Source organism: Maylandia zebra, linkage group LG17, assembly GCF_041146795.1.
Source record: "Maylandia zebra isolate NMK-2024a linkage group LG17, Mzebra_GT3a, whole genome shotgun sequence".
Taxonomy (NCBI): Eukaryota; Metazoa; Chordata; class Actinopteri; order Cichliformes; family Cichlidae; genus Maylandia; species Maylandia zebra.
Window position 1 is genome coordinate 23,075,840 of NC_135183.1, and position 20,699 is coordinate 23,096,538.

At 42.9% G+C, this 20,699-nt stretch overlaps 1 protein-coding gene across 2 annotated transcripts in view; it reads right to left on the minus strand.

Moving 5' to 3' along the window:
• usp44 (ubiquitin specific peptidase 44) overlaps window positions 1–6,876 on the minus strand; it is an 18,272-nt gene extending 11,396 nt beyond the window's left edge. The window contains exons 1-2 of one of the 2 annotated variants that reach the window (XM_076876170.1): window positions 6,779–6,876; window positions 1,208–2,920 (exon numbers count right to left, since the gene is read on the minus strand). In XM_076876170.1, the coding sequence (XP_076732285.1) occupies window positions 1,208–2,767 (1,560 nt within the window). In that variant the 5' untranslated portion in view covers window positions 2,768–2,920; window positions 6,779–6,876. Of the gene's footprint in view, window positions 1–1,207; window positions 2,921–6,684 lie in introns of both variants that reach the window. The other variant, XM_076876171.1, reaches the window with a different exon arrangement.
• Window positions 6,877–20,699: the final 13,823 nt, after the last annotated feature.

The following is a 20,699-nucleotide window of genomic DNA, read 5'->3' on the forward strand; positions in this document are numbered from 1 at the left end:
TATATACACACACACATATATATATATACACACACACATATATATATATACACACACACATATATATATATACACACACACATATATATATATATACACACACATATATATATATACACACACACATATATATATATATATATATATATATATATATATATATATATATATATATATATATATATATATACCAGCAGCAGCAGGTGTCACCGTGTGTGCTCAGCCTCTACAAGCAGAGACTAATCTCTTGTCCTCAAGCCAACTCTCTCCATTTCCTACATCCTCATCCACCTTTAAGGGGTGCAGCTGTTTAGCATCATGTCGACAAGTCAGAATATTTTCCTATATTCCTTCCCTCCCTTTTATTGAAGGCGAGACAACGAAAAGTTATAAGACACAGATTTAAGACCACCTGGTATAAGCAATAATTAATTAATTACCATTAATTAACTACCTTGATAACTTACATAGGTAGATGGATATCAGCTTAACAGATAAAATTTAAATAGTGTGCTTGGCTCTTCCTTTTATAGCAGTTTTTTAATGTTACCAGAATCTGCAGAAATATAGTAGTTAACAGTTGAAGCTTTTGTCTATAAAATTAATAAATAACTCAAGAAGAATTCCCGGTGCATGGGCCAGGTGGGGGCGCTGTACTATACTGGTGTGTAAACAGTTGATCATTTTTACCTAAATAATTCTAAGTGAGAATTAGTTTAGACATGAATTGAAATCAGACCAAAAATAAATACTCCTTGCTTACAGTTTAACCACCTCTCTTTAGTTTGAACTGTTTATTCTGATTATTATGAATACAGGATGAATCAAAGCCAGTGATGACTGATGAATTCAAATCAATGCAAACACAGTATGAGAGCCAATCTGAGATTTTCATGCCTTTATATGCTCCTCTGAAGGTCACAGCCTCTGATTAGCACAATAGACTTAACGATATGTGGACAAACTGTGCTAACATGTTCAGCCAACCCCAAACACTCATTTTAAACCAGTAAAGACTGTCTTAATAAATAAAAATGTCTATTTAGTAACATTAATTTATACTTTTTGAAAAACTACTAAATAGTCAGTGATTTTCCTTTTGTCCTGGCTGAAACGTCTTTAGTGGAGCTATAGACCAGCACATGTGCACACATCATGAAGCTTGTCAGGTAAGCCGGCTGTATCGGTGAAGAGTGTGTGTGTGTACCTGGCTGAGGAGCTGGCCGTGAAAGATGGTGTTGACCACGCTGAGCACCTGCTTGATGAGCCGCTTCTGCGTCTGTGGGACCCCAGCACTGGTTGTGTGCTTGCCCGTGCTCTCCAGCTCATGCTGCACTTTATCCAGCAGCTCACACAAGAACTCCTGAGCGTCCTGCTGAGCGTAACCCCTGAACGCCGGGATCAGCTGCCACACTGAGTGCAGCATGGCAAAAGGCGATACCAGCGCCCACTTGCCAGACCACATGACCTGGAACAAGGTGTGCAACTCATGGCACAGTGAGATGTGCTTCGAGCTGGGCTCTTTGGGTTGTATCAACTCCATGCTGCGGCCTCGTGACGCCCCGCCGCTCAGCCCCACCCCAGAGCCCGAGCTGGTCTGGAGTCCCTTCCTTTGGATCAAGGGGGGCTGCGATGAGGCCTTCTCCACCAGTTGGCCATGGACGGCAGATGCCAGTAGCTCCAGCGCCTGTGTTAAATCCAGACGCAGGAAGCACTCCCTGAAAACATGCAGGTGACTCAGCACCTGCAGGATGGAGTTCATATAACAAGTGTTTCCCAAATTTCTTAATCCCGTCACTCCAGGAGTGACGGTAGGACGCCGCTTGAAGGGCGAGCCGTCCTGTTTGGTGCCTTGCTTGCGGCAGACAGGGGTTTGGGCAGTATGCAGGGTTGCTGAAGCGGCTTTGGGCTTAGATTTGGTAGTTGAAGAACAGCTGCGTGCTTTGGGGGTTGCTTGGACCTTTTTTTTTTGTCCAGCTTTCTTGGGGGTTACAGTGGCGGGGCTTCGGGTTCGTTGCCTGCGTTTCAGGGATGGGGGCGCTGGAGTTTTCGTCTTGTTGCGTGCCCTGCGAGAAGTCAGCATTGTGGTCGTCAGATCCCCAACTCTCTGGCTTTTCTGACGCAGGCGACGACTCTTCCTGAGAGGAGCGTTCTCCAGCTCCTCCTGTAGCTGCCTCTTGAGAGCTCGCCTCCTCTCCCTGGCCTCCCTTCTTTGCTCCTCCTCCTCCTCCCTCCTCCTCTCTTCCTCTGCTCTCCTTTTTCCACATTCAGTCAGGCCAAACCAAAGGCGAAAGATGCGTCCCATAAGTGCTCTGCGGCGGTGCCAAAGAGCGGTAAACATTCGGTCCTCGTCCCTCAACTGCAACTCACGAACGCCGGATGGCATGAGGACATCCACGCTGGCGCTAGCGGAGCGCAGGGTGCGCCCGCTGCGGGTGGTGACCTCATAACGCTGGCTCTGGATGGCGCTGAGTGTACTGCGAAGCAACTTGAGGTCTCCGGTGGCGTTATCATTCAGAACATAGTCGTCACACAAATAACAAAAAACGTAAAGTTCGTTAACCTCCATCGCCAGTGGGTGGCCCTGCTGCTGGAAGTGCTGCAGAGCATGCTCCTCGATGTAGCGGCCACACGCCACGTGGGCACAGCCGAGGCAGCCCCATATGGACTCGGTGGTGTTGCAGTCAACGCAGTGCCACTTCTGGGGGTTAAGAATGGAGTGGTCTGGGGCCAGCCGCAGCCGCCCCACATGCTTACACCTGTCCATTACACAAGCCTGCCCGCCAAGTTGGCTGTGTCAGTCAAACTGACCTTTTGGCGTGCAAGTCTTTGTTTGTCAGCGCTTCACGCTGGCTTCATATCACCATGGTAACCATGGCGAACTGAGAAGTGAGACCCTCCCAGGGCATGGTGGTGTTGTCTAGAGAGGGAAGAGAAAAGGTTAGGTGAGAACTTTGATAAGTTTACCTGTGTACAGGCCACAGGCGTTCATGTTAGAGCATTATTGTTTAACACCATTATTCCTTCATTTAAAAACACATCCTTTTAGACGGGATTTTTAAACATAATACAGATGAAAAAGAGGCTAACAACAAACAATATACTGTTCATTCTTTTTCAATAAAACTGAATGCGTAACTAGACTGCAGTTTAAAAAAAACCAACAACTTATGACTGATGACTCTGGAGTTTAATAACTTCTATGGTTTAATTGCTAAGTCCCATTTTAGGTTTGTTGACTAGTTGAGCTTTCCCCTTCAACCTGACAGCAACAGCAGGATTACATCGCTCACTATTGGGGGGGGGGGGGGGGGAACAAACTGCTCCAACTGCTTCATGCCTGGACCTTTCATTCCCGTGCACAATTTATGCATCAGAACATCAACATTTTGTCCGCTTTCACCCGATATCGCTATTGTTGTGATTGGATGTATGGTTTTGACACAAAACTACAGACTGCAGTGCGCCCACCACAATGCCGCAAACATCTACGCAAAACAAACACTAAACACTTTTCACTTAAATGTCCCACTACACGCAGACATCTGCTTTTTTCATTTAAGATTAAAACCAGATGAATTACCAACCCCCCCACCCCCCCAAAAAAAGAACAACATATATTTTTAAATGTATACCTTCATCCTCTTCTCTTTACAGGAAACACATGAAACCAGAAATTATTATTGCATCTGATTTCCATCGACTGCTTTGTGAGGTTGTATCTACGCAGAGTAAACTGAGGCAAACTGCCAGGTGGCATGCGGACTCAAACATTTCTCAACCTCAACAGGGACCAGTAGTAAAATAACTGGCGAATAAACACAACTCTACGGAAAGAGGGTCGCTTTCACACTGGGGTTGACGAGCTTACTGAGGCTGTAGAAAAAAGCAGTTTAAATCTGTGGGAAATCGGTTAAAGTTCCACATCATAGGCTAGATTTTCTAAAGCCTCAAATCAAAGGACTTAGATAACTTAAAAGGGTCTAATTCCTTCTCAAACCATAGATTCTTATCTTGGTGATTTAAGTGTTCAGAAAATGAAGCAACAAAAAATAACCGTTTCCAAATGTCTCCTCTGCAATACAGTATTGTAAATACTTTTTGACAAATCAATAACCAAGCAGAACAATCAGCTGGTTGCAGATGAACACTAATTCCAACATCTTGCACAGCAACTGACAACAGTAGTTCTTCTTTAGCTCTGTACAGCATAGGGACACAGGAACAAGCTGTCTACCTGCTGCAGAGTCAAGCTAAACTGGTCCCAACTACCAACTGCAGCTGCAGTCCAAAATGGAGGAGTTGAACAATCAACTCCAGCTGCAATGAAGTTGAAACCTGTTGCTCAGCCAAGAGAAGGGAGACACTACAGATAGCTAGTTAGCAGCAGCTGGGCTTTAAGAAAATTTTAACCTGAAAGATGTTAAAATTAGTTTCAGATTGGCACCACCAACTGTTCACAAGACATCCTGGTTCTGCCAGAGGTTTCCTCCTGTTGACTGTTGTGGTTTTCTCCCATAAACTGAAGGGTCTCCATCTTAAATGATAAAGCGCCTTGAGGTGACTGTGGCATAAAGAAACTTGAATTGAAATCGAATTGTTTATATAGCTGAGCAACCAGTATGCTGAGAAGCTCTAGGTTCAGCTAAAAACATACCAATCACTCTTCACAGAACCTCTTCTGGCTTCTTTTCAAATCCCACAGAGCTGCTAAGAATTTGGGGATCCTTGAGTGGGCTGACCCCCCCCAACTGATGTCAAGGGAACAAGATCATTGAGGGGGGGGGGAAAAGAGGGGGTCTGAGCTTGCAAAGTGGTGCACTATGGGCACACTGTATGGGTACAGGGCAGTGTACTATAGAGCAAGTTCAACATGCCCTTGGGAATGGTTCTGTTATCAGTTTCCACTGTTTTCAGGGCTGGCAGCTGTGGCTCAGAAGATAAAATGGCCACTTACTAATCAGAAGGTCAGTGTATCAATTCCCAGCTACTCTAGTCTATATGTAGACATCTATATGCAACAACAAGACACTAAACCCTGAATTGTTCAAGTACTTGAGTATAAGAGACAGTTTTAGTTTTTATTCTCTCAGCTGCAGCCTTAGTGGTGTTCAACAGTCTGAGAGTAAATACAAAGACAGAATACAAACATAGGCGTAGTTGACATCCAAATTAGATATAAGGTCAACAAGTACAAATGGATGTCCTGTTTTAGCAACATATATTAATGCTTATAGAAAAATAAAATTTTTGTAATTTATTTATCTGCAATCAACTGGGAAACAAAAAAAATACAATAATCTGATCTAATCTGCTATCCACACACACACACACACACTTCATTCATATGTAAGGAGATGCATCGGACAGCAACTCAGGGTTAACATTTTGCAGCCAGGGATCAAAACTGCTAATTAGCAGATGACCTGCTCTAACTCCTGAGCCACAGCCACCCAGTCTGTTGGCAGAAGGAATAGTTACGTTTGCAGCATAAGTTAGCATGGAAATATATCCAGGTAGGAAAGTGAACTGCCTCGGTCATTTTTAAAACCCAGGGTTAAGCCTAAAGTTATCAGGATAGGCTTAAATTCCACTTCCATAGTACAGGCCTTAAGACTACTTCTGCAGAGGGTTGTTTCCATGCTAAAAATGTCTGGAGAGGACAGGATAGCGGGAAAATCGGTTCTAACTCTGTTAACGTTTAGTTATAGTTTGGTTAGTCATAAACCACCAATTTAACAAAGCAAAACAAGCATGGCTCAACGCACTCAGTCCCCCTGTTTACCAGTGCAGGAGGGGGCGTGTGTGTTCAATACGTGTTCATCAGATTGCTGCCATGGATGATATAAATACAGCTGCCGGGGCACATATCCTGTCTGGTCTCCAGACATGTTGAAATGCTTTCGCGCCGAGCCTTTGGCTGGCATCGGGACGAGCCACAAACATCCAGAATAACGTGGCACGTCGCTGTCAGAGCCAGAAGCTGGTTAAGCATGATCCACATTAAAGTAATCACCGCGGAGATTTAGCAGCAACCCTCCTGGCTCAGCATTAAGAAATCAGTGGCTTCTAATTGAGCAAATAAAGCGATGACTCTCGGGGGTTGTCCCAGAGTTTCTAATGTCCTGAAGTTTTACCAGCAAGTTAGCGCGCTTTGCTTTGCTTGGTTTGTCCTTGTGGCTGTGCGTGGTTTTACCGACACACAGCCTCACACTAACTCTGAGTAAAACAGCCACAACACAACCAGCCAGAGTAGCATTTCAATAAACTGCACGAGCGCAGCACGCGTTAGTGTTCAGCCCGAGGAGCCCAACTTCACAGAGGGTCTCTCCCAAAAAGCTAAAGTTAGCCAGCTATCACTAGCATGTAATTAATAGCTGTAAAGAGTTGCGATTACAAAATACTGAATTGTGTAAAACTAACTCGAAAGCGCTTTCAAAGTCTCACAAATAAACGTCTCAAATGAATGAAAATAAAATTACAACACACGCGAACACATTTTGTTTGAACTAAGAGTCTAATTTTATTGTATTTATTCAAGATTAGTGAGCCCTAGCTGCCCTTGCCGCTAACGTTAGCCTAGCATGCTAGGTAGTATTAGCTTGACAAGCTAGCGGCGACAATCCTGAAACAAGTTCAGCCGGAGATCGGCTCGCCGGCATCGGACAGGGCTTCAAAACCGACCTGCCAAGTGTGCCTCGGCCAGAATTCACACATCGTCGGGGGCACGGTCACAAACATGTTCAGAATTAGTTGCTACTGAAAGGAAACAGCATACCAAGCCTCTCCTTCACCGCAGTAACTCCTCTGTTTCTGAAATGATCGCCATCTTGTCAGTCACTGTCGCGTGGTGTTGGCTCGAGCGCGTCCGCGAGACGTGACGTTGTTGTTGTTGTTGTTGATATTGTTATTGTTCTTCATGATGATGATGATGTACGTATATTAAAAGTGAAGCTTTATTGTTGTGAAACTGTGAGGTAAGTTTTAGTATTTTAATACAAATGTGCATATTTAGTTGTTTTAGTTTGATTTGATTTGATTCCTTTTTTCATCAGGGATCATGCACCAAACAGTCATCTAAAAAAAAGATGCCTTGTGTCAGATTTACAGTACTGTTCAAAAGTCTTGAGCTGCTCAGATCTTTGTATTTTGCCAAGCAGCCAGTAATTTTTAATTTGTTAAAGTGGTCTTGAGGAACAGTTCTCCATGCTCCCTGAAGGCATTTTCTTTGCAAATTGGCTGCTTTTCACTGATTTTCAGTCCATTCCTCGTGCTTGACCATTTTGTTTTTGAATAATTAGCCAAAAACTGGTGTATATCATCATGTTTTACAGGTATTTTACAGCATACACTCATTGCCATACTTGTCTTTTGATCTCCTTTATATATGATGACAATTTGAACCATCCACAGATCCACCTGTTGCCACTGATTTTCAATCCAGTTTTCTGCAATTAGTCACCTTTTTCTCCCTGCTTCCCTCCCTTAAGAATGACTTCTTGATAACAATTTTTCCACTGAGACCATTTCTGTTAAGGCTTCAGCGAACAGTAGATGGGTCAACTGAATGGCACTATGTATCTCTCAAGTCCTGCACCAGGTCTTTGCTGGATTTTTATTTCCTGTTTCTTAAGGACGTGACTTTCTTGCATCTTGCAATCAAGGTGCTACAATTGCTCGGTGAAAGCCCAAACCTCACCCTGACTGAAGTGCTGTAGTAGCACCTTATAAGAGCGCTGTACCTAAAGAAATACCTGAAATCCTCAACAAACTGAAACAACATTGTAAAGAAAAGTGGGCCATAATCCCACCACAACAATATGAGAGACTGATAAAGTCTTACAGAAAATCATTATTATTGCTGGTAAAGGTGGTTCTAATTCTTGTTGTTCAGTGTCAGACTGGAGGACAGGAGGCTGGAATAAAACTCATCCATCAAGTTGGGGTCTTTTTTACTTGCAGCAGGCATTCATGAACATCGACATACACCAAAAGCATCTGGCTTCCTTTTATACTCTGCCTGCCCCAGATGGGTACCTGGAATAACCCAAGTCTGGGGTAGCAAAACCAAATTAAAAAGTAAATATGCACATAAACAAACACCCCCAAAAAGCACACAAACCCTCTCTGGCCATCAAAACCTTTATTGTATTTTCAGTCTCTTGGCTGTGTCAGCATGGGAATAATCACTGTTATATGTGGGCAATGGTGATTGAGATCTGTAAATGTGAAAAATGTTACCAATCTAAAAGAGATGCTTCATAAATCAAAAGACTTTTCTTCCACAGGAAATTATCCCTATGACACCTACAACTGAAAGGTTATCAAATGGTGATTAAAAATCTATAAAGAACTGAGAAAGTATAACAGTAAAATGCAACACTGTTGTAAAAGGACAAGAGATGAACGCTAATCACGAATATGGTGATGTAGTGCACAGAGTGATGAAATAAGCGTTTGAATTTCAGTGTGGGATACAAAGGGGACGACTTTACATTAGAGCTCTGAAACTTTCAACTGTCATTAAAATGTATTAATCAACATTAATATTAATCAAAATTAATCAGACAGTTTTACTTTGATTCTTTTTATGTCTGACAAACACAAGCAATACATCATATGATATAATATGATTATATGATATTGAGGGGAGGTTATTTTTTTCTCTCTGCTCTCCACTATAGATTTCCTTCCTGGCATTGAAGAGGTTGGAGGAAGATAATTTAGAAAGAGAAGAATGTGGAACAAATGAGTTGGATGCATTCGCAGACATTCACTCCGTGAACTGATAACAAACGCAAATCCAGATAATGGATTGATAACCTGGGAAGGCTGAACGAGCTTCGCTATGTACGGCCTTGGATTTCCTTCAGCGCTAACCAATCAGCAGATGTCGCTATTTCAAAAGGAAAATCCCGTGGTCAGGTTTTGAAGTGTAGACCATTTGTGTTGATGTATAATTTTACTAACTAAAATAAGTCACATACACTTTATCCTCGTTAGCTGCTACACCTCCCCCAACAAAATAAACAATGATTTTCTTTTTCAGGACATCTAAACAACATTATGTGAATTCTAATTACTTATTTGGGGGAGGTGATTTTAACACCAAAAATAGATATCCCCACAAAACAAGACAGTAGATTGTGAACTAAGAAGTACACTGCACAATAAAGATACTTTTCTACAACCCTCTACAATTGGTTAGTATCTTAAGAAATAGTATATAAAATTGTTTTGCTAAGATGGAGTCCTCTACCTTAACTTTAGTCTTGAAGCTCAATTAGTAAGCAGCCCTTTGCCACTTTTCTCCTTTTCTTGTCTGCCCAATCACACCTGCAGCTGAAAACATTTAATGATCAAAGCATGAATTAGAGGATATCTCTTTATAAATTCTGACTGGATGCCCATGATAATATTAAAGCTTTACCTTTGAGTCTGTGAGCTAACAATACTTGAACCCACCTCTACATATACTTAATGACAATCCTTAATTAAATGTAGTAATTTAGATTTCACTAGTAAGGCATGGGTATTAAACTGTAGTGGGGTAGGTTTTGTACCACTAGAGGGCAGTGTTGCAACATTTACATACAGATATTGTCCTAGTGAGCCTCACCAAAAACATCACTGCCAAACTAGTACAGTACAATATTTATTCTCTCTCTCTCTTCTTTTCCTTTCTTTTCTTTAGAGACACCGCTATAACATGAGTGGTATTATTTCCATCCTTTGAGGGTGGAGTATCACAAACGGCCCAATGTCCCTGAGCCATGAAAAAGAAAGTATGATGGGTAAGCTGAGGCTAGTTGCTGGCCCGTTTGTGGGAACAGAGATGAAACAAGTGGTGTTTTGTCAAAGTCAGGATTTTGACATTAAAACAGGAAAAAAAGGTTTTATCAAACTACGTGTAGGCACAGTGAAGAGAAGCCAATATTTTATATATAGAATATGAATTAAATTCATATGGTTAGCTTACCAAGTAGTTGTAAAACCCCTTTAATTAAAGCTGAATGTTGGTGCTTCAGTCACATCTTGTTTGACTTGAATCTGTGATGGTGTACAGAACTGTTAAGAAGGGTGACATTTACATAAAATGTACTTACTTAAATATTATATTTACTTAAAATATCAAAATACTTATTTCACCGCTTTGCAAAACAGTTATCAAATACAAAACAATGTTTTATTAGAGTATGGTATGTGGATGATATGTTGCATGATCCTTGACATCATCCATCTTTTCCGGTTCTGGCCCAGTTTAAAAGAAAATAATGGTGGGAGTGCCGTGGACATCATGTTTGTGCATGAGTGCAGCAAAAACCTGCTAAACTATGTGCCACAAATCTGGTTTTCAAACTATCATGATATAGTATTGTGCAACTCCGAATTTGTTTTTACTACTATATAGAATATATTAATTGCAGTTAGCTTTCAGTCTGTCTCCACCTGTTGCTGTGAGGCTGTCTCAGGTTGTGTAATTACCCAATTACGCCTGTTTTTCCTTGACTTTAACCCCCTTCTCTACCACATTCATGGATCAAGCGTGTGCGTGTTTTGTCCTTTCCTTCAGTGTGTACCGGCAGAAGCTTTGAGTGCTGGTGTGGGATGCAGGTGCAGCCCTTTCATGGGGGTTAATAATAGTTGTATGGTGGCACTCACTATGTAGATCTTATCAGTTGAAGACAGTGGCTTTACTAAAAAACAACACACTGGCTGCTGTTCAGACACAACTCCAAATTTAGCAACCAATGTGGGAAAAATATAGTAATTATATAAGAAGCTCGCCAATGCAGTTTCTGGAGACAAAGGCAAGATTTCAGAATGTGAAGCAGGTGGAAGGAAATGGTTCTACGGTCAAACACAGGCTTCTCCACATTCCCAACAAATCATTAGATAATCTGAAAACAGTAAACATTTTAGGCCAAAAGTGTACAGAAGGGTACATCAAGGGTTTTAGTAACTCCCTGTAAGAGATGAAACACAGGGGTACAGATTAATTCAGGAAATGTTGTCTGCCAATCTGAACACTCGCTCACTCAGACTGCTTATAAAGAATCCCTCTCAGGTACAGATGAGTGTAGACGCTGATCCATACAAGCTTCGTTAAACCCCCTCTGAACAGCAGAAGTGTGTGTTTTTAATGCGAGTGTGTACACATCACTAGACCAGTGGTTTGTGTGAGAGAGATTAGGGGCGTTTGTGAGTGACTTAGAGAAAGAGGTATGTGTTGATGTGCCATGCGATGTCTCTGAATCATCTCTAATGTTTTTCTCCTTCGATGTCCCCAGGCCTTTACTGCCTTCATGTCCACACATGCAAACCCTCCCTCCCTTTCTCGTCTTCTTTTCATCCACACACTCTCTCTCTAGTAAACACATTTCTTTGTTAACTTTACTTCTGAGGACCTCATGTCCTGTACTTTAATAAGTATTAGTACCTCAGCATTACTTCGAAATAACTAAATAAATCACAACAGGTGTTGCTAACTGATTATTCAGAGATTTTGGGCTCTAGCTCACCAGCTTTTAGTGCGCTCCTTTGACTTTGACATTTTCCGTATGGTGTAGAATCTTACAGTTCTTATGAACACTTGTTTTCAGCAGGCTGATAAGACCCACTGTACACAACCTGCACAGCACCAAACAGAAGAAAGATAAAGTTAGCAACCAGGTGGCAAAGACTTGGAGTAGCCAATCAGACAGATATTTTTCCCAGGAGCTGCTGAAGATTGAAGCAGAGATACATTACCAGTAAATAGTGGACTTGGATTTGTCAGCTGGCCAGAAATATGACTCATACGGGATGATAATATTGTTCTGTGTCTGCTGAATCTGTAAACAGACACCTGTTTCTCTCTCAGAGGCTATCAGAGCTGCAGATTTGCACAGTTTTGGTTTTTTTTGGATGGATGATGTACAATATTCTGACGTACAGCTCTGTCTATAACTATGGATGCAAGCGGAGACAGAAAACTAAATACCAGCAACGTTTAGAGGGTTAGTGAAGTTGGGGTAATTGACATGTAATAATCTGCATCCTTGTAGTTACTGCAGAACTATGGTTAGGCTAACATAAACCTATTAGCACAGGGAAGATATAAGATGAGGGATAAACTGTTCCCAGTAAACATTTATGTCGAGCGCCTCAGATAGGGGAGACAAATGACATCATATGACAGGAAGAAGACACTGAAAACCTACCAAGCTTCAGCCAAGAAAACATGTCAGGTGATCCGTCAATAGCACAAGGTTAGTTCATTAATACACTACTCAAAACAATTAAGGAACACTGAAAACACATCAGATCTCAATGGAAAAGATACAGGAGAGGTGGAGGAAGATCTCAGCCTGGGTGTTTATTGTCTTATGTAGTCTGGAAGATGAGTGGATGGTGGGGTGGGTGCAGTTTTCTCTGTGGTGGGGTTGGGAGGACTGTCCCGGGCTCTGTGGGGCCGGGAGGCACTGCTGCGCTGGGCCCCAGTCTGGATGGGCCTGGGCCCCCTTTCCCTGGCGGGTCGCGGAGTGTGGGAGTGCCTACTGGGGTCAGCGGGGGAGCTGGCCCTAGGGAAGGGTCACTTGCCCCTCCCTTCCTTCCCTCCCCATCTCCAGCTGCCTCCCTCTTCCCGCTCCACCACAACCACCCACACATGCAGGACCTTGGAGTAGGGGTATGTCACCAGGGTGCAGAGGAGGCTACCCCCCCCCCCCCCCCCCCCCCCTCTGTCCCCTTCTGGCTGCCTCTGCCTCAATTTTATCCCACAACTTAGACATTCACATTACTCACACTCTCATTACACATACATATAGGATCTTGGGGGTGGGCACGATACACGGAGTCCAAAGTACCATCAGGGTGTACACCCCACCCCTGGCATCGTTGCCCACCTCTCAATTTTAAATACACGTAGACATTGAGGGCCAGCAGGAGGGACCATGCGCTTACCTGCTGCTCTCTGGCAGGTAGCTCCAAGCCCTCCTGGGTTTTAATTGCACCTTAGAACACACATGCATCAACACTACAATGAGCGGGTGGAGGGAGGTTTGGAGTCTTCTCTCACCCCCATTCTCTGCGACCTGCTGGAGCGGGGGGGCTAGGAGGAGGAGTTGGCCGTCCGACTGCGGTCTGGAGTGTGGGGCCTTCCTCCTGCTGCAGAGTCGGGGCGGTCTGCCTCCCCCCACCGTAGGGAAAAGGGTAACACCACCTGGGTCTGGGTGCAGTTCCCCCCTCCAGGGGCAAGGGTACCTAGACCCGGTTTGTAGAGTACGCTTGGGGAGTGTGATCGTGTGTACAACGTCTCTTTATGTCTGTCTCCACGTTGGTTGAGTGTGGAGTAAGTGCATATGAGAGCATGAGGGGGGGAATGGATGTTTGTATCTGTGTGTGCCTGTATGTCTGTGTCTATATGTCAGGTTGGGTGTCAGGCGCCACCTCTCTGGGGACATCTCAGGCCCTCCAAGGTATGGAGGCCTATCTCCCCCTACCACCACTTCCCCTGCCAGTGGCGGTCCCCCTCGGACATCGGTGCGTTGGTGGCTCTTTGTGTCCGGGGGTGGGCGTCCAGGTACACACCGGCTCACTCCTTGGCGGCCGCCTGGAGCCTGGGGCTCGCTCGGGCCACTTCGGAGGTGGGGTGCCCCCGGCCTCTCGGCCTGGGGCTCGGTCACTCAGGCGCGGCTGGCTGCCGGCGGAGCTCACGGGCGCGTCACTGCAACTCCCCCTGGCTTCTGCTCCGCGGCTGCTGAGTGAGCCCTCATCTGGGACTCTCCTCAGCTCTTTCTGGGACAGTGGCGCAGCTGCCCCTCTGTTGGTCTTCCTTGGTCTCTTGTGTTCTGGGGGCCTCTGGATGTCTGGAGTTTTGATCTCCTCCATACCTGCTTCATGCCCTGAAGGACGGGGCTGTGGCCCCCCCACACCCTCTAGCAGATTATTACATGAAGGAACCTTTTAAAAAACAAAAAACAAGCGCGTCCATGCTCACAGGTGTACACACGGGTGATCACACCCACAAACTACACCCTTTTTGGCTCCTACCTCAAAGCACACTGTGTTCTGTTGATCTTATGTGCTGCACAATAATGTTTAATATTTAGTATTTACTGTCATATTCCCATATATCATTGTGATGTTGTTTATTCTATTACTCTTGTTCTCTTCTGCTTGTTTTCTTTTTTCTTTCTCAGCAGGTGACCCAGGTGATTGATATATGCATTTTTTTTCTCTGCCCGTTCTGTTGGTTTTTGTCTTTTGCCCTTCTCCCCCGTCCCTCTTCTCAGCTGTTTCTCTTTCCCTCTTTCTTTCTCCCCTTCTTTCCCCCCAGTCAAGTCTGTCCCGTATTCAGTAAGTGAAAATAAAATAAACAATAAAAGGTGAATCAAATGGACCATTACGGCAAGGCTGGGATGGTCAATTTGGTAAAGTAAATCCGTTGGGCATCTTTCTTTGCCTTTAGACAACAATTCTGATGGCAAAAGAGCCAAACGGGACAGGCAAAAAAAAGAAAAAAAAGAAAAAAAAAAAAAAAAAAAAGATCTCAATGGAAAAAGCTAAAATCATCCTGGATGTTTATACTGAAATGGACCGAGTAATGTATTAGGAATGAAAGTGTGTCTCATCGTGTGAAGGAAATGAAAATAACCAGCCTACGCAGGGCTGAATTCACGGATGCCCTGAAAAAAAAACAAAGTGAAAGAATGATGCAGGCAGGCTAGTCGATTTTGCCAGAAATGTCCTTGCAGCACCTCGGGATGGTATCTAAAAGCAGTCCAGAGAAAACCTGGTGGAAGAAGCTTTTACAGCACGATACAAGATCATACAAGTCAATCTGTGAAATTGCCTTGTGCAGCAAAAGAAGGACTATAAAAAAACTGTAAAAATCCATTTAAAATGCACTTTCCATTTAAACTTGGATCTCATAGAGGCAGAAATAAAATCCCTCACACACACACATTGAAGCATGCAGCTTTGCAACCTGTTTTTACTGAAAGTTGGTTGATAGGAAGCCATTCTGGTGGTTTCATGGTGGTGTTAATGCAGCTGGATGTGGTGTTGGTTTTTTGCAGCAGTTGAAGACACAGGTGCCGGGTGAAGCCAGGAGAAATGCATTTACAGCCCATAAACAAACATATCTCCTGTAATTTCTACTCTTAAAACCTCCAGTCCATCTCTTCTGGTTGGTACGGATAGATGTTGGCGACTTGACAGAGTCTGATGTTTAATGTGTTTTTTATCGACACTGCAAGCTTGTCACGATGAGTCTGTTTATCTTCCAACACTATCTGTTGTCATGTTGATGTGCAGGTTCATTCATAATGACCTGATGACATCTGGCCCTTGTTTGGAGGGCTCTAAAATAATCAGCAGTAGCGTCTCGATCGCTCTGCTGTGTCAACATCACCTTCCCTGTTCTGGCTTGCTCTTCATGTTGAGAAACATTCCTGATGCATGTCTGAATGCAAGCGCGTGCTTTTGTGGGCAATTAAGTCAACCCAAATAGCAGGAATGGTTTCTTAGGAAGGCTTCTGCCTGATTTCTATACCTCATTCTGCTTATTTCCTCTGTAAATGAATCACAGCTGATGGGGATAACACTGACCGCATGACAGCGCACACTTTTTCTCCCTGAAAAAAGCAGAGAGGAAATCAAATCTCCACATAGTTTCTGCTTCTAGCTTTTAGGAGTCAGAGCAATTGCACCACCCAAGGAAGAATAAAAGAGGAAATTCATTTTAATGTTAAAGTTTAACTATATTTTAATTACTGTAAAAGACCAAGCAGTCGAAGGACACAGACATATAGGGCTAATATATTTTTTTTTAAAAAGCAACAAACAATAAAACAAAACAGAAATGTGAAAATAAAATATTCCATGAAATAAGCAGACTTGTGAACACAGGAAGCTGGAACCAATCAGTAGGCCTCACTTCCACTATCTCTCATCATTAAAGTGGACCTCCACACTGTCTGTGTGCATGTGTTTGTTGCTGTTGGAGCCTAATGGAGAATTTTGAGTTGATTAATATTCCTGTGAAAATCCATGAAGTTTATGCTTCAGTTTTGGTAATTAAAACTAGTATTTCTTGTTTTTAGCACTAATTAGCTATGAAAGGATGTGACTTTGTAGGTGTTGCACCCCTGCAGTTTACAGATTTAAGCTCTCCAACCTTTTATCCAGAAATAGTTAGTTCTGCCAAAAGGCTAATGCTGAGGCTTCAGTGTGGAGCCCAAAACATCCACTTTACAAGTTCCTGTCACTTCATTAGGTACTCCTAATAGTATCATCAATCCTTCTGCCTTCTGAAGTGCCTTTACTCTCTATGGAACCACCACCAGGAGGCTGAACCACTGATACGAAGCAGGATGGATCCATGCTTTCATGTTATTGAGTTCTGAACCTAATGAATGCTTATTTGTGTTACTGTTGCATTCCTGTCAGCTGGAAGCAGTCTGGCCACACAGGTTATTGGACAAAGTATTTTGCATCAGTTTCTTTTTAATTACTGACTTGATGCAAAGAAAACTGCATATCTCTTTTAAATTTCTTAGACCACTGTAACTGTACATTTATAGGAGGAAATATTTTTAAACTTAATTGGCCTCCTTTAATACCCGTGGTCCTCTGGGTGGATATTGCTCTGACACCCTGAGCAGGCCATTTTTGTTTGTCTCAGGGTGATGGGTGCTGCCCAAGAGGCGCATTGTGACTCCAAGTGAGGAAGGGAAGGTGGGGGGTTGTATGTGTTTGGTGTGGGGTGTTATTGTCCCCAAGCCTGCGGGAGCTGCCATGCACTCCAGAGCCAACAGCAACACAAGAATGCTGACAGGACAAAGGCCATAACTCCACTTCTATAGCAACACAAGTGAGGCATTGTGTTCATACAGGCACACACATATGCATGTATTCAGTATTACTACAATAACGTGTGCGTGCACACACACACACACACACACACACACACACACACACACACACACACACACACACACACACACACGCAAACTATACTGGAGCAAACTATGCATCTATGCAAGCATGCCAAACACTCATTCATCAACTAGTTTCCCACAGCATGCAACCCCCCTGTAGGACATCTCCATCGCAGGCTGAGAATGGCCAGTCAGTCCTGGGACAATGACTGAGAGAACCAACAAGAAGGATGGGGGGGGGGGGTGTCCATGGTTCAGCTGCAGCAGTGCACGTGTTTGTGGCTTCCTATTGCGTCTACACTTCAAGGCCAGTTCCCACAAACACCTCCTTCACTGTCTAATCCCGCAGTTCTCAAAGTTCTCTTTGGCTTGTGTCACTTTAGAAGTGGGAAAAAGTTCACACACAGTTTTTAAAAATGAAAAACTGAATTTCACTTAAATTGAGGTTGGTGTAATACCGTCATAGTCAAAAAACGACATATTCAGTGTCGTTTTTGTTTATTTTCCTTGAAGCCATGTACCAACCTACCTTATTTCGGCTTCATATTATTCACTGTTGGTCTAATTTAACTTCTGTACTGAGCTGCAGTACTACACAAGAACACCAGTACACACAAGTACGCATACTGTGAACCGGCAATCATTCTGGCTTTGAGCACAGATGCTCCACCCACCCATGTTGCTCATACTTGATGCTTACGAGGGGCAACCAATTAGAAGTAAGCTTGCTTAGTGGGAGGGCAGAAAAGACTATTAAAAACGTTTATGAGAGCTTTTCCATTTGTTCTTTTTCTTTTTGTTACTTTTCTGTAAATTCAGTTCATTTTTTTTAGCACACTGGGATGAAAAAGGCATTAAAATCACAACTGCCCCTCTCTGAGCCTGGTTTCAACGCTGGACTCTTCTTGTTAAAAGCACGTTCAGAGTTGATTATCACCTTACAGTGTAAAGCACCGTAAGGTGACTGTATTTGATGTGTTTCCTTATTTCTGGTTTTAATATAATTTTACCAAATTTCTGCTTATTTTATCACTTTTTGCTCTATTATTTTTATTTGCTTTTATTAGTTTTAACTCATTGTTTTACATAATTATTTTAACTTCTATGTATTTTATTGTCATTTTATTGATTAACCTGTGTGTTTTACGCTATTTTTACCTTTCAATGTTTGTGTTTTCTCTTTGCTTAGTGCACTTACATCTGCTTGTTGTATTGAATCTTTTTTCTGCCACTGCAAAAAATAAAAAACAAAAACTGTTGCCATCCATGAGTCAAAATTTCATCTTATTATCTCAAAATCTGGACTTACTAACTCAAACTTCCGAGAAAATAACTTGAAACTGAGAAAGCAACTATACATTTTGACTTATTTTTTTCTGCTTCTATACTACTACCTTGGGTTCATAATTATTATTATATTATATCAGTCATTTCTGTTTGTTAAAAAAACAAAACAAATATTTATTTATTACTTAAAAAAAAAATCTGTTTCTTCATTGTCCGGGACCGTGTGTACATAATTTTGGTCCACCTTATGTTAACATGTGATGCGAATGACAAATAAAGCTCCTTGAATCCTTTAATCCTTGAATTATTGTATCTGCAAATGAATCTTATTTTTCAAATAGATACTCCTAAATCCTATCCAAACGTATGAATTGGTAACACACGCTAATGCAAAATAAATGCTGTGATATATAAAGTCCAATTTAACATTAAAAGGAAGTAAATCTATATCTCCCTACTTGTACTGTGGCAGTTCTCGTGGTCACATTCCTCTTAGCGTATGCACTCGTTCACCCCTTACCCCGCTGTCTGGAAACAGTGGAGCCGTGACCCCTCTGCCACAAATCTGTGAATGGGCCGCAAACGGGAAATGTGGGTCCAAGAGGCTATCCGGTTTGGCTGTGAGAAAATATCCACTCATGCTCACCTCTTGTTGTTGAGGTGAGATAGGTAGACAGGTGAGCGACCTTTGACCCCACCTGCCACGGTGCTCTGCTTGACGCGCCAGGAATGTGTCCACACCTCTCAGCCAACCACGTCATGGCGAGTGGAAAACACGCACCAAGTCTACAGCCAAACGGAGTGTGTGCGCCGGCTCCGGCGCCTCTGTTGTGGTCTACATTCTGCAGTGCTGTGCAAATGTAGGGGAGAGTGTTTTGGGAGCAGGAGTGATGGATGACTTAATGCGAAGGGACACAGGGAGAGGAGCAGGAGGCGTGTGTGTGGGAAAGAGAGCAGTGTGATAAGGATATTTTTGTCCCGTTTATGTGAAGTATTTCAAGGTCTTGGCAGTCGTATCGATTGTTGTTGAAAATACAGTATGCGCGTCAGCAGCAAGGCTTCAGCAGCAAACGGAGGTTGCTCAACAAGACAGTTTTTCTACTTTGTTGCAGTTTTGTCCATCACCGTTTTAATTCTTGTTCTTGTCAGTTTTCTTTTACACATTTGGGAAGCAATAACATTGATTTTGGTCATCATGCATCGCTCCAACTGCCAATGTACCCCGATCATATATCTGTGAACAGTATCCTTCACTCTCATTGGTAGAGAAAAGTTCAGTTTGGGACCTGCCTTCTCTGCCTCTCAGACTGCACATAAAAGAGAGACTGAGGGTGTTTTCATACACAATTGATGCCTTCTTCATTTCCCCCCTTGGTGCGTTTTGTTTGTGCAGATGTGAACCTAAACAACTACAATAAGACGACTTAGATAAACTCCAGAGCGGTTCATTTATGGTGAGAGTGTGATCCGACCTCAATCTGACCCTGCAAGTCTGAGCTAAATGCCTTCCCATGACCAGCTTTCCATTCTGAGATTCGACAGTACACCAGACATACAAATGGAGATATTGCTCCATGTTATCCACTTCTACCAGAACACACCATCTTCATCCTGAAACTAAACGACGGGGAAAATACTACAAGTTTATTTATCGACTGATTTGGACCAGAGTAAATTAACCATAGGCATAAAAACACCCTTAGTTAAAGTGTAAACCACCACATTGGTTTTATTGGAGGCTTAAGTTGCCATATTTGGACCCAAGAGTTAACTGCCAAGTTATTTAGTTAAACCAGTATATCATCTGTAAACTGTAGGAGAGCAATGCAGAGGCACAGTAAAGGCACAATAACATACAACACAATCAGTCACTAAAACTCCACATGGATTTATACAAACATTCAACCATCTATAGATCCCAAAAATGTAAAGTCGGGAATGTTAACATGTGACTTTGTGGGGATTTACTCACTTTTAAAGGCAGACTCAAATGTCCTTTAAAAGAGCTTTCTTTCTAATAACCTCGGCAGCCTATTTTTGGGATGCTGCCAAGACACTGAATCTTAAGATTTGCCAGTTGGATGTGAAGATAGGTATGAGGTGATGCGGGCTGGCATACGAGATCAGATGAAGTGCCAGGTTTTGCAGCTGAGCTTGACTTCATGACCTGTCTGAACTACAGCTGCTTGATTTTATAGACAGATTTTACTTCCCGTGTTTATTAGTTGCTTGTGCCAGACTTTCAAACAGGATCACATTCAGGGTCAGTTTTATCTTCAAATAGCAAAACAGTGGAAAATTATTTCTCACGAGGGGCCTCAATTTTAATTGCATCACTTTGCAAACTGTACTGGTAAGCGCAGGTGTTGCTCGTTTGGCCCCAATCGTGTGTTTCTTGCCTCTGTAGGCTTTCTGAAGGCGCTGCAGTTTATCAGAAGGCTTATCAGTGCTGATAAACGATGGCTAAGTGACAAAAACAAGACGAAA